The 14,510-nt window shown below is 37.2% G+C and overlaps 1 protein-coding gene across 3 annotated transcripts in view; it reads right to left on the bottom strand.

Annotated features, from left to right (window-relative positions):
- Nucleotides 1-14,510, bottom strand: part of PIGN (phosphatidylinositol glycan anchor biosynthesis class N) — a 111,600-nt gene that overhangs the window by 15,823 nt on the left and 81,267 nt on the right. For all 3 annotated transcript variants that reach the window (XM_008705079.2, XM_008705087.2, XM_040632458.1), the window contains 5 exons: nucleotides 14,286-14,388; nucleotides 12,551-12,637; nucleotides 9,795-9,850; nucleotides 9,471-9,546; nucleotides 7,568-7,641 (listed from right to left, as the gene is read on the bottom strand). In XM_008705079.2, coding sequence (XP_008703301.2) covers nucleotides 7,568-7,641; nucleotides 9,471-9,546; nucleotides 9,795-9,850; nucleotides 12,551-12,637; nucleotides 14,286-14,388 — 396 coding nt within the window. The remainder of the gene's footprint in view (nucleotides 1-7,567; nucleotides 7,642-9,470; nucleotides 9,547-9,794; nucleotides 9,851-12,550; nucleotides 12,638-14,285; nucleotides 14,389-14,510) is intronic.

Below are 14,510 nucleotides of genomic sequence, written 5' to 3'. Positions count from 1 at the left end.
GTTAAGAAATGGGCAGAAGACATGAATAGACATTTTTCCAAAGAAGACATATAGATGCCTATACGTGGCTTTCATGTGAAAAGATGCTGAACATCACTCATCATCAGGGAAATACAAATCAAAACTACAATGAGATATCACCGCACACTGTCAGAATAGCTAAAATTAACATAGGAAACAAGAGATGTTGACGAAGATGTGGAGAAAGGGGAACCCTCTACACTGTTAGAGGAAACACAAACTGGTGCAGCCACTCTGGAAAACAATGTAGAGGTTCCTCAAAGAGTTAAAAATAGAACTACCCTACCACTCAGCAATTGTACTACTAGGTATTTACCCGAAGGATACAAACATACTGATTCAAAGGGTCACAGGCATCCTGATGATAATAGTAGCATTATCAACAATAGCCAAATTATGGAAAGAGCCCAAATGTCCATCAACAGATGAATAACTAAAGAAGATGTGGTATATGTGTATACAATGGAATATCACTCAGCCATCAAAAAGACTGAAATCTTGCCATCTGCAGTGATGTGGATGGAACTCGAGGGTATTACACTAAGCAAAACAAGTCAGTCAGAGAAAGACAGATACCATATGATTTTACTCATATGTGGAATTTAAGAAACAAAACAGATGAACATAGGGGAAGGGGGGAAAAAGAAAGAGAGGGAGGCATACCATAACAGACTCTTAACTACAGAGAACAAACTGAGGGTCAATGGAAGGAAGGTGGGCAGGGGATGGGTATTAAGGAGGGCACTTGTGTTGAGCACTGGGTTTTACATAAGTGATGAATCACTAAATTCTACTCCTGAAACCAATATTACACTGTATGTTAACTAACTAGAATTTAAATAAAAACTTGGAAAAAAAAAAGAAAGAAAAAAAAGAAATCCAATTTAAATGCGGGGTGCCTGGGTGGCACAGCGGTTAAACTTCTGCCTTTGGCTCAGGGCGTGATCCCGGCATTCTGGGATCGAGCCCCACATCAGGCTCTTCCGCTATGAGCCTGCTTCTTCCTCTCCCACTCCCCCTGCTTGTGTTCCCTCTCTCGCTGGCTGTCTCTATCTCTGTCGAATAAATAAATAAAATCTTAAAAAAAAAAAAAAAAGAAATCCAATTTAAATGCAACAGACTTTTAAATATCTTTTTTGAAGTTTGGTTTGGTATTTTGAAATGTTTTTCTAAAACCACATTTTTTTTTTTTTTAAAGATTTTATTTATTTATTCGACAGAGAGAGAGACAGCCAGCGAGAGAGGGAACACAAGCAGGGGGAATGGGAGAGGAAGAAGCAGGCTCATAGCGGAGGAGCCTGATGTGGGGCTCGATCCCGTAACACCGGGATCACGCCCTGAGCCAAAGGCAGATGCTTAACCGCTGTGCCACCCAGGCGCCCCTAAAACCACATTTTTTAAAAAAGATTTTTATTTATTTATTTGACAGAGATAGAGACAGCCAGCAAGAGAGGGAACACAAGCAGGGGGAGTGGGAGAGGAAGAAACAGGATCGTAGCGGAGGAGCCCGATGTGGGGCTCGATCCCATAACGCCAGGATTATGCCCTGAGCCGAAGGCAGACGCTTAACGACCCAGGAGCCCCTAAAACCACATTTTATTGTAGGACACAGATGATGTTCTGCAACCCTAAGACACACCTGATTAGCAAACTTACTATCTTCTCAGCCTCAGTTTCCTTATCTAAAGAATGGGCAGAGTAATACCTACTTCATAGCACTGTTGGGAAAATTAAGCAAATAATATATGTAAAATATCTAATACAGTGCCTGCATATGGTAGGTGCCTAATATATACTGATTTCTTTTTCACTCCTTGTAACAAAAACTTTAGATAAAATTAAAGACACAGTGAAAGATACAATCTCTGCCTTTTCAGAGTTCATAGGATGTATGTTAGTTTGCTTGGGCTGTCATAACAAAGAACTACAGACTGGGGGGGGTTCAAGAACAACAATGTATTCTCTTGTAGTTTTGGAGTCTGAGTCTGAGGTCAAGGTGTTGGCAGGGTGCTCTCATTCTGAGGCCTCTCTCCTTGGCTTGGAGATGGCCATGTTCTTCCTTTGTGTTCACATGGTCTCTCCTGTTTGTGTCCTAATCTCTTCTTCTTATAAGGACACCATTTTATTGGACTAGGGCCCACCATGACCTCATTTCACCTTAATTATCTCTTTAAAGGTCCTATCTCAAATATACTCAACATATGATTTGCTGGTGTGGGGATAGGGGAGGGCACACAATTGAGCCCACAACAGGATGCGAAATAGAAAAGTAAGAAATAGTTCATCACTGGGCACCTAGGTGGCACAGTCAGTTAATTAAGCATCCAGCTCTTGGTTTCAGCTCAGATCAAGATCTCAGGGTCATGAGATAGAGCCCTACACCAGGCTCCATGGTCAGTGTGGAGTCTGCTTAAGTTTCTCTCTTCCTCTCCCTCTGCCTCTGCCCCTTTACCCTGCACGCATGCTCTCTCTCTCCCCACCTCTCTAAAATAAATAAATCTTAAAAAAAAAAAATAGTTCCATCACTGTATGAGTTGCCTAACTTTAGCTAGGAAATTGAGGGGAGGGCAGCTGGGTAAGAAAAGTTCATCAGCGAATATGATGTCTAACACTCAATTAACAAGAGGGAAAAAGCTTTTCCAGAGCAAATTTTGAAGTATTCTGTAGAGAGAGAGGAACAGAGAGATTGTCCAAGGCCACACAGCTAAGTGAGAAGGCAGACTTTTTTTTTTAAGATTTTATTTATTTATTTGAGAGAGTGAGTGAGAGAGAAAGTGAGCATGAGCTGGGGAGGAGCAGAGGGAGGGGGAGAAGCAGACTCCCGCTGAGCAGGGAGCCTCATTTTGGGCTCAATTCCGGGACCTTGGAACCATGACCCAAGCTGAAGGCAGACGCTTAACCCACTGAGCCACCCAGGTGCCCCAAGGGCAGACTTTCAGTATAACGAGTCTGGCCTCAGAGCCTGTGCTCCTAGCCATGATGCACATTGTCTCCCCAAGGCACTATCTATTCTCAGAAGCCTTTGGCATTCTCACCATTTTCCCTTTAATGTGGCCTTTGTCTCCCTTGCTTATTCAAATATTGTTTAAACAAGAAGCATAAATGTGACACAGTGTTTAATACTTATGGTGATCAACCTACTTTGAAATTAGGATGGGATAATTGCTCTCCTTGTTCTGGAAACAGTATTTCCATTAAAAGCTGGTTAGTTTTGATATTTTATCTCTAAGATGTTTTCAAGCTACTGAGTACATAGATCCTATGAGTCTGTCCCATGAATACTCCTTGATTCAAGAAATAAATGCATGCTACTGGTTTTTTATACAAATGATAATGAATGTTACCTCTTATCACCTCCACCAACCCACTAAAGTCATTCACCTCTGATGGTCACCTCCAACCATCTCCCTGCTTTTACTCTTGTCCTCCTACAGGTGATTAGCCATAGAACAGACAAAGGAGCCTTTGAGACCTTCCAGTGGCTTCTTGCCACAACTAAGAAAAATTCGGAAGTCCAAACTAAGGCCGAAATGGTCCCACATGATTTGGCCCCTGCCTATCTCTCCAACCGTTCTTCCTACAATTCTTCTGCTAGCACACTCTGCTTAAGGCTGGCCCTCTTGCTGTTCTTCAAATACTCTACACGTGGTCTCACCTCATGACCTTTGTACGCCCCACGCCCTCTCCACCTTAACGTGCTCTTTTCTCATATAGTTTCATGGTTAACTCTGTGTTTATTTCAGTCTCTGCTTAAATGCCTCCTCTTCAATCTATTTTTCTTCCTGACATTTAACACAACCTGACATTTTATGGCAAATGTTCTATTTCTTATTTGTCTCACTGAGTAGATGGCAAGCTCTATTCACCACTGTATTAACCAGCAGCTAGAACAGTGCCTGGCTTGGAACAGAAACTCAAAACATTATATGCTAAATGAATAGTAGAAGTAATCAGCATAAAACAAAATTGAAAATGGCTACTACTACACATTGTGACATTTCTTTTAGACACAAGACTGACTGAACTTCTACCTTTTGGTTCCATAGAACACTACAAAATTGTTTCTAAACAACACCAAATAACACTGTAGAAAGCTAAAACCACCAGGGTAAAATCTATAAGTGACCAAATAATGATGGAGGAAGCAAATCTTCTTGACAAAAACCAGGTCTATATTCTGACTGAGGTAAATTAGACCTGCTGGAGATAATAACCATTAAAAGAAATCACACCAGTACCAGCTAAAATTCATAGACTTTAAGATAGACAAAAATTAAATAAATGAACCCAAATTTCTTTGTTAAGAAATTTTAAAATATTTGGAAGTAATTTAGTTTCACTTCATATATATTAATTAAAATATTAAGCTGGCTTAATACCGTTTCCCCCTGGAAAATGCTCTTCAATAAAAGTGATTCAATATAGGTATAATTCTGATTCAAATTTGAATTCCTAAATATGGGAGCATACTGTCCCAAAGATTAAAACATCTAGTAAAACAAAATAGTATATTTAAAAGAACAGTGTCAAAACATCTTATATGCATTTCAGTTAGTATAGGGCATGAGAAATGAGCTTTTTGGTTGCTGGATCACACTGTTGACAACTTGACCTCCCCAAATTCTTTTTTCAATCACTACTGTTTATCCATGACTCACTTGTATAGTTGAGTATGTAATCAAATACAGAACAGAAAATTATCCCTTTTAGGTCTCATTATTTGGTTGACTGTCAAACACTTCTGTAATCCTAAAACTTTCTTCTCTTTCTCGGCTGCTTGTCCTGTACTCTCTTATGCTTTGTTGCATTCTGAAGGTGAGGAAGCTCCATGTCAGCTCATGCTGTGAGATGGATTAGCCTCAAAATATCTTCCTCAACTGTGATAGGCACTTCGGGTTGTCTGCTTCTCACACCCATTCCAATCCTCTTGCTCTCTAATCACCTTCCAGGTCAGAAGGAACTTGTGCTTGTTAGAGTTCTCCTCATTCAGACATCATTTGAAATCTGTTGGATGGGGCATTTGGGAAACAAACCGTTTCCCTGATGGGAGGGGAAATCTGACGACTTATCTCTTTGCTTCTTCCCCTAACGGTCCTTCTTCCTATCTGGATGGCAGATTTGATGCATGGAGGTATGAGGAGAAAGGCCAAAATCTAAGAAATGGAGGACAAAAAGGCAGGGTTGCTGATGATATCACACCAGCTTTGCACTGCCAACCTCCAGACTCCAAGTTACATGAGACACATAATTCCCTATTTCTCTCAGCTATTACTAGTTAGATTTTCATTATTTACAATCAAAGGTACCTTTTTATTAAGCATTATTTTTTTTAAAGATTTTATTTATTTATTTGAGAGAGACAGAGAAAAAAATGAGTGTGTGTGGAGGGGAGCAGAGGGAGAGGGAGAAGTAGACTCACTGCTGAGCAGGGAGCCTGATGCAGGGCTCAATCGCAGGACCCCAAGATCATGACCTGAGCCGAAGGCAGAGACTGAACCGACTGAGCCACCCAGGCACCCCAGTTTCAAAAGCATTCTTAATGGTTTAATCACTAAGTAATCTTCATGCTCAGATACTTCCTCGTAGTGATCTCTACACAAAATACACAAGCCTTTAAGATGAAGCTAGTTATCAAGGCTGAGAAACTAGATAAATTGTTTATATTTAGAAAAGTTAATTTTAAAGTGAAATAATGTGAAAACAGCTTTCCTACTTCACCTTTTTAAATACTAACTTAAGCAATGAGTTGAAAGAAATGCAGTTAGAATCATCTCACTGGTCTGTTACACTGAACTCATCCTTGGCGTTATGGATCTAACAAGCAAGTCATCAGTATAAATCCCACCTCCACCTTAACCCCTAGGCTTTCAAAAACTATGTTGTAAGAAAATGTTTATCAGTATAAATACCGAGATTGAAAATGAGGATAAAAAGGAGTGATGCTATCATTGATATCTAGCAAGCGGATATTTTAGCAAGCGGCAAGGTGGGAAGGATGGACTTAGGCTTGTGTGATGAATTAGATAAAGGAAACAAGATGGGCTGGTTCTCAATAGCAAGAAAGGGAATTGCTGGGTTCAGTATGTGACACATTACAGTTGAGGGGTCATTGTGACATTGCAAGTAACTTGAAAAGGTTTAGAAGTCAGAAGAGAAGACATTTATGATGACTTAGTCACCTTTGCCTCAGTTCTCTACGTTGACGTTTAGTTTTTCGTTGTGCTGCTCTCAGGACAGTTAACTACACACACACACAAACACACACACACACACACACCCCTCTACTTCTCATTCCACATGTTACCAGTTCTTCTTAGTTAAACCTTAAAATCCCTGCTAAAAAAAAATGTATCCACTAAAAGAGATGCAAGAAAGCACATGTCATTTACCAGTTTTTTATTGCATCTAAGTAGCTATTTTTTATGTGATACTGACAAGGTATAAATGTTTTCACTGTTAAATTTATGTAAATATTCTGCAAAAATACTAAATTAAACTAGAAAGAAATTTCTACTATTTTTAAACAGTGGAAGAAAAACTTTTAAAATTATAATTGTTATTATGGCATATGCATAATAATATGCTAAACCCAGTTCTAGCTTCAACTCATCAAAAGAACATGCAAATTTATGCTAATATTAGTTATTTCTTTCAGCATTGAATATGCCAGTTTGATTCAAGAATAACAGAACTGCTAAGAAGCTTCATATTTATCTCAAGTGTCTTTCAGAGAGGCTGATCGGTCCTGTGCTGAGGCAATTTTATTAGTTAAAAAAAGCAAATAGTTTAGTTGATAGCTTCTCTTTCAGAGTCTTGATTGCTTAAGACTGACTGCTCGAGAAATTCCTTAAAACTTAGAAAAAATAATTCCCATTCCACTTGTCAAATATGTAGAAAATAATATTGAGAAGCTATGTAATTATTGACACGTAGAACAGTTCATTTAAAGCCATGTAAAATGAAATAATGTTAACACATTTGTCTCATACTTTTTTTTTTATGATTTTATTTATTTGACAGAGATAGAGACAGCCAGCGAGAGAGGGAACACAAGCAAGGGGAGCAGGAGAGGAAGAAGCAGGCTCATAGCGGAGGATTCTGATGTGGGGCTCGATCCCAGAACGCCGGGATCACGCCCTGAGCCGAAGGCAGACGCTTAAACTCTGCGCCCCACATTTGTCTCATACTTAAGAAATAACCCAAAAGAAAACAGAATGATATCCCTTGTGTTTTGTAAGCACAGTTATAACTACAAAAAACAAGTCATTAAACTATAATTTAACATTTATGTTTTACTGTTTTCTAGGGAAGCTCTTCACTAACTTGAATAATATTTTAATAACATTTTATTGTTGAAAAAGCATATTTGTCTGCTAGAGGCTCTAATCAACTAATTTCCTCTAATGATAGCTGAACTCTGGCAATAAGGGTACATTTTTTTCTCATTTTTATAATAAACAATCTCTGTTACACCATCATAGCAATCACATCTACCCTCACTGCCTGAACATGGGCAAGTCCAATGCTTCTTAAACATTCACCTTACCTTTTTGATGATAACTGGGTAGTCAGCTGAACCGCTTCAAAAGCACACATCACAAGAACAAAGGGGATTAAAATCTGTTTAAAAGGACAAAAAAACATGCCATGGGTAGCTGAAACATTTGAAAAACTTAAAAATAAATGCTATTTCTGCTTATAGCAATACTTCAACTTCTCAAATAAATTTTATCTGTATAGTGAAGAGCAAACTCTGAAATAAAACCATGATATCAATGACATATAGAATATTGATGAAATGGATTTAAAAATCTACATCAGTAGCGTATGTAGTATAAAAAGATAAATATCAACATTTATTTCAAAGAACACCTAATACAAATTTTTGTTCTAGCTAACTCATTATAATAATTAATGACCATGTTCAAATGATTCCAAGAAAGTATGAGAGGCACAAAATGTCCAAATCAAATAAATTATAGAGCCTGATAATTTGATTCACAGATCCCTGAATCCATCTAGTTACTTGATACTATAACTCTACAAACATGATCTAGTTGCTCTGCCATTGCTTTTTGTGCATTTATCTTAATACAACTTTATTTCTGATTATACAATTCATATTCACTGTAAAATATTTATTAAAAAATTGAGAAAGGTATATTATAATTTATACTAGTTGAAAACCCATAATCCAGAGCTAATACTGTTAATATTTTGAGATACTGCATTCCAATAACCAATTAAAAAAATATATATATATATATATATACTTGCCGTATAATAAAAAAGAAAGAAAATATGGAAAAGATGTGATGTTCAGGACTGCAGAAGATTCCTTCAAGCGAAGGGCATATGACTAAAATAGTTTGGGAGAACCTTCACTTCTGGCCACATCCATCCAAAAAGGCCATCCAGTGCATTATGTCAGTAAAGCTCTGAATGAGGCTGGAGAGTAAAGATGTAGTATTCTAATCTAAACTTTTCCTTTTCTTTACTTTTTTCTTATTTTTAATGAAAGGCCAATGGTCCCCAATAGAGTAAGAAAAGAGCAACTGCTATTAAAAAATGTAAAAGAAAGTTAAAGAAATAATGCATGTTTTAAAATAACTCAATTGGTAAAAAAATAAATAAAAATAAAAGAAAAAATAAATATAAAAATAATAGAAATTGGAACATGAAAAAAATATCTTTTTAACGTTTCTTAAGATTACCTTTGTATTAATGCAGCAACAAAAAAAGGATATTAATCCAATTAAGAGACACATACTTTTAACAATTAGTACTTACATGATCTGAACAGAAGGAAATTAGATTTTAGGCAGATATATACTAACTATATAAAATGTGCCAGGCACTGTGGTAGAGGGAATAAAACAGGCATAACTGACCCTTAAGAAGAAAGGAAAGAACATGAATTACGTTCCATAGGAGTCTGAACCTCCAAAGCTGAGGAATTTGCCATTATCTTGGTACCATCAGCACCCAGCTGGTGCCTGCTGCATCACACAATGTAAGCACTCGATGACGGATCTGTGGAGTGCACTCATCAATTCTAGGTACATGGATTATGAGAAAAGATTATAACATGTGGGCAGTCTCTTGTGGAGCAGAGAGAATCTTTGGGAGCATTGCAGTTCTGATCTGCACTGCCCTTCCCCACACGTTTTAATCATCTGTGATAGGACTTCCTAGGACTTACACAGAATCTGTACTCTATGGAATTTAAGCGGGCTTAAGGATAAAACAAAAAGGTTAACTGTATTTTGGAGTAAAGCTAAAGGGTCCCATCTCCCATTCAGCATCATCTGTGACAGTATCTTCTTTCTGTGCTATTTCACTCTGTCAGAATGACTTTAGTCTTAAAGCCATGTAATGTTCCATAATCTTAATGTCACAATGAACTGATAATCAGTATCTTAGGAAAATAAGAAAATAAGAAAACTAACCTTCCACATCATCAGGGCTCCCATCATAAAAGGACTAAACACGGTCAGAAAGCAATAGACAGAGGCAAGGTCAAAGCTAAGGAACCAACATAAAGAAAAAAGATTTTAGAATTCACACTGTAACTTTAAAAGAATGTTCTACTAAAAAGGTTGTTTAAACTACCTTTCTGAATATTAGGAAGCCACTAAAATGAATGAGGTAGATCTGTATGTGCTGATACATACCAAAATATATCATCCTTCAGTGTAAAAAGCATAGTACAGAACAAAATCCTAACTTGTATTATCTTTTATTATAAATATGCTGTTTTCATTTAAAATTACCTGTTAATAGAAGCTATGTTCCCAGTTCCAAAAAATGCTGTCACTAAGAAGAAAACCTAAACAGAGTTAAGGAAATGCCAAAACAAGTCAAAATTCATACAAATTTCTCCTTCATTTAGAAAAGATATGCCTATTCTACCATGAGGGTAACTTGATTTTTAACCTGTACATTCAGCCATAAATTGTTGTAAGTGAATGCTCCATTATATCTCCTTGTGAATACATTCGGAAAGAACCAGACTGAAGAGGCAATATGCTAAGAACCAGAGGCGTGGGAGGTTATCCTCACTTGTCACTAGTATCTTTGGGAGGGCATTTTTCTCTTCTCTAGCAGAAGCAAGTCATTCTATTGTATCTGTCGTTGGCCACTGATGATTTTTTCACAAGGAGAACAGGGACCTAGTGCATCAGACAGATATTTTCAGGAGAAATAGTGTTGCAGTTCATATATACTTGCTGTGTGCCCACTATCTGTGAAACGTGCTAGGTTCTTTTGAAGGCTCAGAAAGAAATAAGAGACCGTGTTCAGACCATGTTCTACAATAATTCAACAGAGAATGAGACGTAAGAAAATGTTAGACATCTTTTTGATACTTCTTAAGCTACATCTGTTTTAGTGCAGTAATAAAAGGTAAATATTAATCCTACTGGTGTCTAAGAACTAACTGCTAGGAAAGCACTAGGAAAATACTGCTTGGCCCATTGAAAGGACACAATAAATGTTAACTATTTTATTATTATAGATACCTACACAAAAGTGATAAAGAAACACTAAAGAGGATGTGTGAATTATGACAACTTTCAGTGAAAAAGTGACATTTGAGTTGGTTACTTGAACCTCAAATGTATTCATGGTTCTATTCATTCAACCAATCAACCAACCAACATTTATTGTCTAGTATATGCCAGAGGCAGAGATAGACACTAAGAACATAAATATGAATAAAATAGTTCCAAAGTGCTCACACATTAACTAAGATTATGATAATATATAGAAGTATACGAGAAGCATTTTAAGGTTAACAGGGGAGAAATAAAAGACATAGTCAAGAAACATTAAGAGGTGTGATAGAAGCTTAGGGTTTATTGAAGGATACAGTGAAGATAAAGCAGGAACATAGATTGGTGGCATATCAATAAAAAGCCTTGACTTTACTGTGGAGACAATGAAAAGCCAGCAAACATTTTAGTTGAGTGATATAAACAAGAAATACTAGTGACAGTGAGATATTCAAATCAGGGAGATAAATAATTATAGGCAGGAAATACAATTGGGAAGCTATTTCAGTAGTTCATGTCAGGGGCAAGGATGGTCTGAACTAGTGCATTGGGAACAGAGATGGAGAAGGAGGGGAGACAGTGGGACTTTAGAACTGGACAAGAAGTAGTTAAATATGACAAGTTTGACGGCCTGTGTGACTGGGAATACGGTGATGCCATTCAATGAGATGAGGCCTGCCAGAGAGAGACTTTGGAGAGGAGTGGGCGGTGTTAGTCAGTTTGGGACATATATTTTGGTGATGCCCAGCAGAATATTGGACATATGGCTCATGAGGTCAAGACAGGTCAAGGCTGGAGAAGTAAATCTCAGAGTAGTCTGCATGGAGGTGTCAGTCAAAGCTATAGATGAGGGTGACAGGATCCAGGCAGTGTAAGAGGAGGAGGTTAAGGATAAAGCCTGGAGAAGAACATCATTCAAGATCAGACAAAGAAAGAGTATGTTTTAGTGAAGGAGAATAGAGATGATATAAAAGCTAAGAAGAGGACCTAAATCATGTCCTGGAGGTAAAGGGAAAAGAAAGAGAAGTCAACAGAGTTGAATGTTGTAGTGGTCAAGTAAAACTGAAGCCCAGACTGCGCAGTCAGGGAGCCCCTGCAGACCACTGACGGTAAGCCTCGGCAGAGACATCTGACGGATGTTCACAGAGCGACTGTAAGCCACATTACTATGTGCCAGGCACTGCTTAAGACTTCAAGATACAGTACATAAGTGGGGAGGAAATGATAGCAGCAACAACAGATTTTTCTTTTAAGGAGCTTGGTAGAAAACAGAAAAGACAAGATGAAATGATACTTTAGGGGGACGCAGGGTTCAAGCGAAGAAGTGTTGATTAGTAGAGGGTGAGTGGAAGGAGCCTGCAAAGAGAAAGAGAGCAAAACTGAGGACAGAAGCAAGAGGTAGAGGAGAGAAGGACAGCACCACGGTAAGTTCAAAGGAAATACCTCCCTACGGATTTCTTGAAGCCTGTCAGCCAGCCTTCCCAAATGAGACTTAATTCTGCCATATTGTCTTCCAAACTTGTAACACTAACGACTTTCACACAATATTGCCTCTGATGTGATTCAGAAACCTTGTGAGGGAGATGTTATAGAACATGAATATAGTATAAAATACACATAGAAAGTGCAAACCAAACTCATTATAGTGGTTTCTTCTGGATGAGGGAAATTAGAGTGGAGCTGGGAATTGAAAAAAAAAAACTTTAGCTTTAGTGGTCATGTTTTAATTTTTTAAAACATGTGACAAAATATTAATTGTTGATCTCTTGGACGGTGGGACTACACACATATACATTTGCTTGTTATATAATTCTGCATGCTTTTCTACAGTTTCGACATTTTTTAAAAACGTGGACTATATAAGAAAATTATGGTTGAGAGGGGGTTAAATGGCCTCCAAGTGGTCACTTTTAAGTAAGCAGCAGAAGTACCTCCCAATAATGGGAGTTGCAGCACCTTAAAAGTCCAAAGGATACAAGGAAAAAGGCCCTCCGGACATCATCCAGATAGAGCTGTCGAAACTGGGTTATATCAGGATTGTAGGTGAACTGGACACTGGTGACCTGTGGGACAATAAGAAATACATGAACACACAAGAACAGTTCACTTATTTCTACCCTCGAAGGCAAACTTCCAGTCTGATACAATAGCTAGAAAGTTATCCTGCACTGACAAAATTAATCAACAATAAAGCTGTTCCTATAGCTCAATTACATCTTAACACAATCTGCCAAAAGGTAGAATACATTGCTAATAATAGACTGAACAGAGTTGTAGTATTGCTGAACGTGTAATAAAAGGGAGAATCAGGCTTTTCCTTATCCTATATAAATGCTTCACTTTTAAGTCCCTATATAACTCTTCCCTTTTCTAAGTCCTGATTTCTCAGTGTCCTGATCTTCTAAAACCCAGCTATGGTATCACATTTAAAAAGCATGATAAAATCAAATATTTCTGTTTCTTTCTTCTTCTGTTAGTTAGAAATTATTTTTGCTATATACAAATGCAAAATACACCTATTTTTGGTAAAATAGAAAGTCACTCAATTTCAACAAGATGGATGCACTTTTGCTTAATCCCCCTCTCCCCATAACAGAAAAACTCATGAGTGAGTTTAAAGGGAAAGTTTCCCTTCCTCCACTATCCATGTAATTTTCCACTAAGTTCTCTGGATGCTTTAAGACTTCTTTCTATAAAAAGAAATATCTGCTTTCTGTTAAAAAACAGAATTTAAAAAAGGACACAATGAATCTCATTTTTTGATTTAATATTTATTTAATATTAAAATATTTACTATTTACTATTAAGGACAGTCTGACCATTTACTAGAATCGGAACAAAACTGTTTTCATGTACTGTTTTAATATTCCAGGGCTGAATGTTAAAAACCAGTAATTATTTAATATACTTCAATAAAGGTTTCATTATTGAAATTAATTATTCTAAATTATCAATTACTCTGTAAGCTCAACAGGAACCAGTTATGGATGGATCAATGGATCAAATACGAAGGTGTTTTTCTGCAATATTCATTTTACCTGACCTCAGTAAAACTGTAAATATTCTATCACCAATGGTTTATAATTACCTTTGGTTCTAAAATAAAGGCAAGAGACATCAATTTAACTCTATAGCTCAGCATGATAAATGTGTCCTTAAAATTTAGCTGGCTTTTAGCCAATTCAAAGTGTACTGTGTTGAATAAATAGCCTAAGATTTGGACTGAGGCCACAGTCACTAGGGTGGCAGAATAAGCAGTTTGGAGTAGGACCACTAGAAAAACAACACTGCAAACACAAATGTCACCTTACAATCAAATTCATGGATTGACTTGTGACAACATAAATATTCCTGTGACTACAATAAATTGAGGGAAAGAAAAAATAGATATGAAAATAGAGGAAAATAAGATAAAGAGCATTCTTTCTCCTTCACTCCTTCTTCTACGTTGATGTTTTTGTACATCAGTGATTCTCAAATAATCTCTAAGAAAAGCCCAACCTATTTAATGCCTATAAAAGAATAAAATCATGCTTTTCTGTTGTAAATGAACAATTTTCTTACAAACTGTTTAGCTTATTAATCATTAACTTAATTATGACTGCCTTAAATGGTGCATAGTTTTTGATGAAATAACACCGCAACTTCCTTACAGAACAGGGAATATTTTAATATTCTCAAATAAACGCAACAATGATTTTGACCAGCTACCTTCTGTTTGTAGGAAACACTGGGTTGCTTCAGGGTTTCTTGCTCCACCTGTATCCAGACAAACATTAAGCACGACAATACTAATGGAAAGAGAGCTTCATACCTAAGAGGCAAGGCGGTTTGGGGTAGAAGTGGGAGGGTAGAAAAGAGAAGAAAAAAACATTAAACAAGTAAAAATGCAAATTTATGCTGAGAGGTCTTTCTCAAAATTAAAACAACCTTGAT

The sequence above is a fragment of the Ursus maritimus genome, unplaced genomic scaffold, assembly GCF_017311325.1.
Source record: "Ursus maritimus isolate PB19 unplaced genomic scaffold, ASM1731132v1 scaffold_18, whole genome shotgun sequence".
Lineage (NCBI taxonomy): Eukaryota > Metazoa > Chordata > Mammalia > Carnivora > Ursidae > Ursus > Ursus maritimus.
The sequence above is the reverse complement of the archived record's forward strand: the minus strand, read 5'-3'. Positions and strand labels throughout refer to the sequence as shown.